Raw genomic sequence first — 6,264 nt, forward strand, 5'->3', positions numbered from 1 at the left:
CTGCTGCCCTCTCACTACCACTACCGTACGGGCTACCAAACATTTGCGTGCTATCGAGAAGTAAGAAAAGTAAGACAAGTGCCAGTGATAGTAACAAGAAGAAAGTAAAAAAAACAGCTCGTTATCTCCACGTCGCGAACGCGACGCATCAATAAAGACAGCTGTAGAATAAAAGGAACATTGAAGTAACAACCGATGTAAAGATGAGGTGGCAAAACACGCAGGCTTGGTTGGGTGAGCAGCAGGCGGCGTATAAATTTCGCAATGCAGAAGTCACCAGAAACACACAAAACACAGACGAAAACTTGGACACTGGCCCACAAAGGAAAACACCAGGTTTTCCGTCGGGTGGCGAATGGTGGGCAGGAAAATAGACACCGTTTTAGTGTTTCGTCTTCATCACCGACATTTACAGCACTAGGAGATTTTGGACAGCCTCGGCGAATTTTTCGGCACACTGGCTTTTGCGTAGCAAGGACACGGTTTGGAGGCTGCTTTCGAACTATTTTTCTTGTTTGCGCAATCACCGCTCTCTTCGCAGGGTTACACGATCGAAATTGTGTACAGCAAAATACGGCCACCAGTCCAGCGTCTTCTATTGGTTGACAGAGAAATGGCGTCGAATGTACTGGATGTGTCTCCGTTGGTAGCTTCTTTGCAACAAGACACCACTCGGTGGGTAATCATGGGGAAAGTGTATCACTGGTCTTAGCTAACATCTTGCACTATATATATACATATATATATCATACACCCGACATGCTAACGAAGATGGTATGTATAATGACCGTTTTGTGTACGTCGAATAATGTCGGATCGCTTTTCACTGCGCACTGCGCTGCTAGTAAACGGTAACTGCACGAATACGCACCGTGCTCGGAGGCACGGTTTTTCACGGTGCGTAGTTCACACTGACGAAATCGTCACTATTTTCCTTGCTTTGCTGGACACGAAGGAACTGTCACAATTTTGGTCGAATGTTTTTTTTCTTCGCGTCTTGCTGTCAGAACGAACAACAATCATTAAACTCTCGTGGATCATCGCGCGGATGACGAACGAATTTTTCCATGTAACGAAAGAGGTTTACAGCGTAAACTTTCGTTATTACTTCAAATAGGTAACAAATTAAAGATGCTTGATTTGGGGATCAAAATGGCGTAATGTGGTTCAATGAAGGTATGGTTATTTATTATCAATTGAGGTATCAATTTACGAAGAGATTGCGAAATCCTTTCTCTTACGTTCCCAAAGGATGTGCACTCGTCTTTTGACAGCCGTTGCTGGAAGTGTCAAATTGTTAGAACAACAAATCCTTGTTGTGTTGTGGATAAGTGATTAAAAATCATTCTTCCGCTAAAGTTGAACTTACTAGACTGGTTAAAACATTTGCAGCATTCCTTTTGTCATCAGCATTAGCAAGTTCGACGCACTCGAGCAGCAGTTTCTGGTGTGTAATTTCGCCTTTGTAGATACAACGCATCCGTAAGCATGTTTACGGTAAACACACATCAGCACGTAAGTAGTCCATCGAAGGAAAAAGTTCCCTCGAGCACCGTACATAATGGTGGCATATCAAATAATGGTCGTTCGTTACTGGTTTTGCAGCAAATACTGTTCCATCTGTCCCAAATTACGCCACGGCACAGTAACATGAAGTAACATTCAAGAAGCAACACAAACATCATCATCAGCAGCCCTCACCGTGTGTATTGAGATAGGATCGGATTTTCATCGGTTTAATTGGCTTGTCGTTGCTGCGGAGCTGGGGGCAAAGTGGTTCGTCTCCCTGTGACTGCGAGCACCTCAGGCCACGCATCAACGGTGGTTAGCGCTTCGTTCAGGACCAGTATTTTGAAAAGGTCTTCGGTGCTAACCTCCATTTCGACTTTGCGGTTTCCGGCGGCGGTGGTGCGGACGACTGTGGTGGCTGAGGACGCCCGGAATGATCTGTTCAAGTCGACGCCATCTTCGACAGAGGCATAAGGCTCTTTCAGAACCGGAGTTGTATACCTTTTCAGTCTCCTTTCTCCGACACCCTCAGAGTCGGGGCTCTCATACTTCACTTTCCTTCACATCTTCGCGGGGGCTGGGGCCTTAACGCTCAGGATCCCCGAAAGACAACTGGCCTTAAATTGAATTGAAATTAGAATTAAAAATTACATTAGGATAGAGTTGATTTTGTTAAAAGTCTGTAGTATATAGTCTTTATAATACACCAAATCAATCTATTAGGCGAGAAAAAGACATACCTGTAAAACCCCTGGGATAGGAAATTCCAAATTTTGAAGATGTTGAAGAAAAACCGGCTCCTTACCTTAACACAACTAACACCTGGCGAACCCATTACGATAGGAACCCAGACGCCCTAAACACATGTCAATGCGTGATCTTTTGCAAAGATCTTGAGGGCATGTCTGAAGAATTAATCTAAACGGAATGAGGAAGTCAAAGAGTCACAAAAGAGTGAATATGGCCGTCGTCCTCACTCACTCTTTTCATTTCTCTGTTCCAGCCGCCCGGTGTAGACGTGTTTTTTGCAGTGCAAAGCACCATACAAAGAGGCGGCGGCCGTGCAAAGTGAACGGTGAAGTGAAGTCAAAGTGCAGGTGCAAACGTGTCAAATGGAAAGCATGGGAGGAATTAATACTTCCTAATTGTAACAAGAAAGCTAAAGTTAACTGACTAGTAGTAGTACAAATTTAAGACTTTATTTTAGTATTCACTTTGTTGGTAATAAACAGACTGTCTAGAGCAAGAGTGAAATCGCGACTTTCAGTACAGTACTGTAGTACCCAGACTGGTCGTAAGCGGAATCATCACTCGACGCTGTGACCGCGTGACGCCAGTCGTTGAATCGATGTTCGACGTTTGGGAAAATAAAAAAATAAAACAGTCCTGCAGTGGCGGAGGAAATCGGTTCTTATTATCGCTGAGCCATCGTCGGCAATAAGGAACTGCCATAGGAAGTCGCGGCGAAGGTTTAGGTCGAAGTTGCAAAGAGTTCGACCGTACACCGGTGTTCCGTTTGCAGCGATGAAGGTAGTGACGGTTGGTTGATTGCTTGTCGCTTTCGCTGTGCGTGGAACAACGGAGACGTCGGCGCCGGTGTGAATAAAAAAACGCTGGTTAGATTTGCGGTCTTGATTTATTTGCTTTATTTTGATATCATAGTCTCCTGGTTGGCGTCACTTGGACGTCGCTGTGCGCCAATATTTGCACGACGGGCTGCACCGTCGAGCGTTCTTGCCGAAGCGCTGGTGGTAGTAGCATTCTTTGTTGCTGGCCTCCGGTCTCGACGGGAAGTATGGGCGTGGTGGTGTCCGCCCGCGCGAACGGCTTCGACGATTGTATCGCGAGCGCATTTCTGCCAACACCTTGGTGAGCTCCTTCAGTGTCTGTGTTAGTTCCCTTAGTACTATGGGTAATGTGGGTACGCCTTCGGCCGCTCTGCTCGTCTCCGAAAAGAGATTTGACCGCTCCTGATCCCCCAGCTGCATTTCGGATAACAATCTTTGTAGGCAACGTTGTGGCGTCTCCGGATACGCTGCTAACAGAATACGTTTAACGTATTCGTATTTTTGTGTCGGAGGTGCAGCGTCGAGTTGTGAGCGTAGGCCGATCAACATTTTCGGCGGGATTTGCATGATCACGGCATAAACACGATATGCGTCTTGCCGCTCCGTGATGTCGTGGGCGGCGAACCAGTGTTCCAACTGCAAAAAGTAGTCCTCCATGTTGGTGATGTCCATTTTTGGTGGGTTAAGGTATAAGCTGAACAGTGATTCCGTGGCGGCCGGTTCGGTTGCTTCCTCGATGGGTTGTGGCGTGTTGCCCTGTACCGGGCTGCATGGAAGCATGGTCGGCGCTTTCTGTCGGTGGTTTCGGTGCTGAACTGTAACGACGGAGAAAGCTGCGGATCTTGTAGTTGGTGTAGCCTCGCGCGATGTCCGTAGACAAAATGGGCGCAGGTACTTCTGCGGCTGCTGTTGACTCAATGAGCGCGGCCACTTGTTGTTCGGACTGCGGGAACGTTAGCCAGATACTATCTGTGTGGCTTCACTTAGTCGTGGGGCTGAATGTATTGTCCGATGTGCGAGCTTTGGCGTTCGTGTCCCGGTTACGACCGGTGTGAGATCGGTCCGAAACGGGGACACATCGAGGGGCAGCAGAGCGTCGATCGGAAAGCCGGATGGGTTGCCGCGTTTTTGCTCTTGAGTCGGAAAGAAGCTGTCAAAAATCGAGGATTGTCATTAGGAAAAAACTTGTTTGTAAACAAAACGCGGCAAATTTACTTTTCTCTGTAATAAACTGTTTCAGTCGAAATGAGAAGGTCTTCGAAGCGTTCTAAAGTTTCATTTTCAGACGAGTAAGTTGACGGTAAACAAGAATCAATATGTGTAATAGCACATTTCTTTCCAGAACCTCGCCTATATGTCGAATGTGCCTGTCGGCTGATGGCGATTTGCAGCCGATTACTTTCGATGAACGGGGCGCATCTCTTTTGCAACAAATATTCGCCTGTACGCAGGTTGAGGTAAGATGCTCTTCTTAATAGAATTTTCAGCCGCTTTGTTAGCAACGATTATGCTTTCTATCTTTCTACAGATGAAACTATTGCCCGAATTTCCATCGTATTTGTGCTCGGCCTGCGAATCGCGCTTGGATTCTTTGCATAAGTTTCGCTGCCTATGCGTTCTAAAGAATAAAAAAGTCGAACGAGTTCACGAAGAAGTGGACACAACAAATTTGACCGCTGCCGAAATAACTGCAAAACCTCCGAACATACGCCAAACCGATGGCGTTGAATCGGTGTGGATCAAAACTGAGGTTGTCGCAGAACATCCTTCAGAGGATTATCAATCGAGTGAAACGGTTTCTAATTCACAACAGATAAGCGGCACATACGATTATTATCATCGTAACGATTTGTTTGAGGCGGAGGAAGTATCACTGGAAACTCTTTTGAAACGTGAACCAATGGACGAGGAACAACAACCATCGGATGCAGATCTGAAACATGAGCTCAAGACGGATCCTTCCAATTTCAGCTGTAAGGTTGAAGGAGATGATTCTATGGCAGGAGAGACCATTACGAGGCCTGACGACTCTGTATCAATTTTGGATCAAAACCATTCTTGTATCACTCATACAGCCAAAGGCTCTACATTGAGTCAAATGGATCCTAGTGCTGACGAGGATTCAGGATATCCTTGTCATCTATCGGTCTCGACAGTTGACGAGCAGCAACTGTGTCCGTCGAATGAGCACCGAAGTCCACAACAAGATATCACCGTAGCAGAGTTTCCAGAGTTGCCAGAGCATGATTCAAAAATTAATACTGATGTCCACAGAATCAAGCAAAAACGCCATCAGTGTCCGCACTGTCCACGAGAGTTCGTGCGGGCAGGTGGTCTAAAGAATCACATTCGCTGGCACACCGATGAGGAGCCATTCCAGTGTGAGGTCTGTGGCATAACGTTCTACTCGAAACAAATGTTGATGGGGCACGCTGTAATTCATAACAAGGACCTACAACTGAAATGTCCTTGTTGTCCACAAATGTTCCCAGAGCATACTCAACTAGAGAATCACATTAGGACGCACAACGGCGGAAAGCCATTCCAGCATAAACTCAGTGACAAAAAGTTCCATGCGGCATTCAACTTGGCTATCCATGGGAAAATTCACGACAAGGACCATCAGTGTCCGCAGTATCCACGAAATTTAGCTCTGCTAACTCAACCAATGAATCACATTAGGACGCAAACCGGTGAGAAGCCATTCCAGTGTACAATCTGTGACAAAGCGTTTCATGTGAAACAAATTCTGTATAATCATATGAAAATTCACGACAAGGATCAGCACCATCAGTGTCCGCAGTGTCCAAAAACGTTCCCACAGCGTATTCAACTAAAGAATCACATTAGGACGCACACCGGCGAAAAGCCGTTTCAATGTAAAGTATGTGACAGAGCGTTTCATGCGAAAGAATACCTGAAGGAACATACGAAAATTCACGACAAGGATCAACAACATCAGTGTCCGCAGTGTCCAAAAACGTTCGCACAGCGTACTCAACTTAAGAATCACATTAGGACGCACACCGGCGAAAAGCCATTCCACTGTCTGGTCTGTGGCAAAGCGTTCCATGCGGCATCGAACTTGTATATCCATTCGAAAATTCACAACAAGGATCAGCACCATCAGTGTCCGCAGTGTCCAAAAACGTTCGCACAGCGTACTCAACTTAAGTATCACATTCAG

The 6,264-nt window shown here is 46.2% G+C and overlaps 1 protein-coding gene across 1 annotated transcript; it reads left to right on the top strand.

The window, feature by feature from the left end:
* The first annotated feature begins 4,438 nt into the window (after positions 1-4,438).
* Positions 4,439-5,584, top strand: LOC128270607 (zinc finger protein sens-like). The gene is made up of 4 exons (XM_053008018.1): positions 4,439-4,534; positions 4,606-5,050; positions 5,153-5,511; positions 5,570-5,584. The coding sequence occupies exons 1-4, from the start codon at positions 4,439-4,441 to the stop codon at positions 5,582-5,584; spliced, it is 915 nt and encodes a 304-aa protein (XP_052863978.1).
* Positions 5,585-6,264: the final 680 nt, after the last annotated feature.

Source organism: Anopheles cruzii, chromosome 3 (assembly GCF_943734635.1).
Source record: "Anopheles cruzii chromosome 3, idAnoCruzAS_RS32_06, whole genome shotgun sequence".
Classification (NCBI taxonomy): Eukaryota; Metazoa; Arthropoda; class Insecta; order Diptera; family Culicidae; genus Anopheles; species Anopheles cruzii.

Bases quoted from the DNA above. Each gene is read 5' to 3' on its own strand.
- LOC128270607 (XM_053008018.1), top strand. From the start codon at position 4,439: ATGTGCCTGTCGGCTGATGGCGATTTGCAGCCGATTACTTTCGATGAA. The intron at 4,535-4,605 runs GTAAGATGCTCT...ATCTTTCTACAG, and splicing joins TCGCCTGTACGCAGGTTGAG to ATGAAACTATTGCCCGAATT. The intron at 5,051-5,152 runs GTAAGGTTGAAG...TCACTCATACAG, and splicing joins GGATCCTTCCAATTTCAGCT to CCAAAGGCTCTACATTGAGT.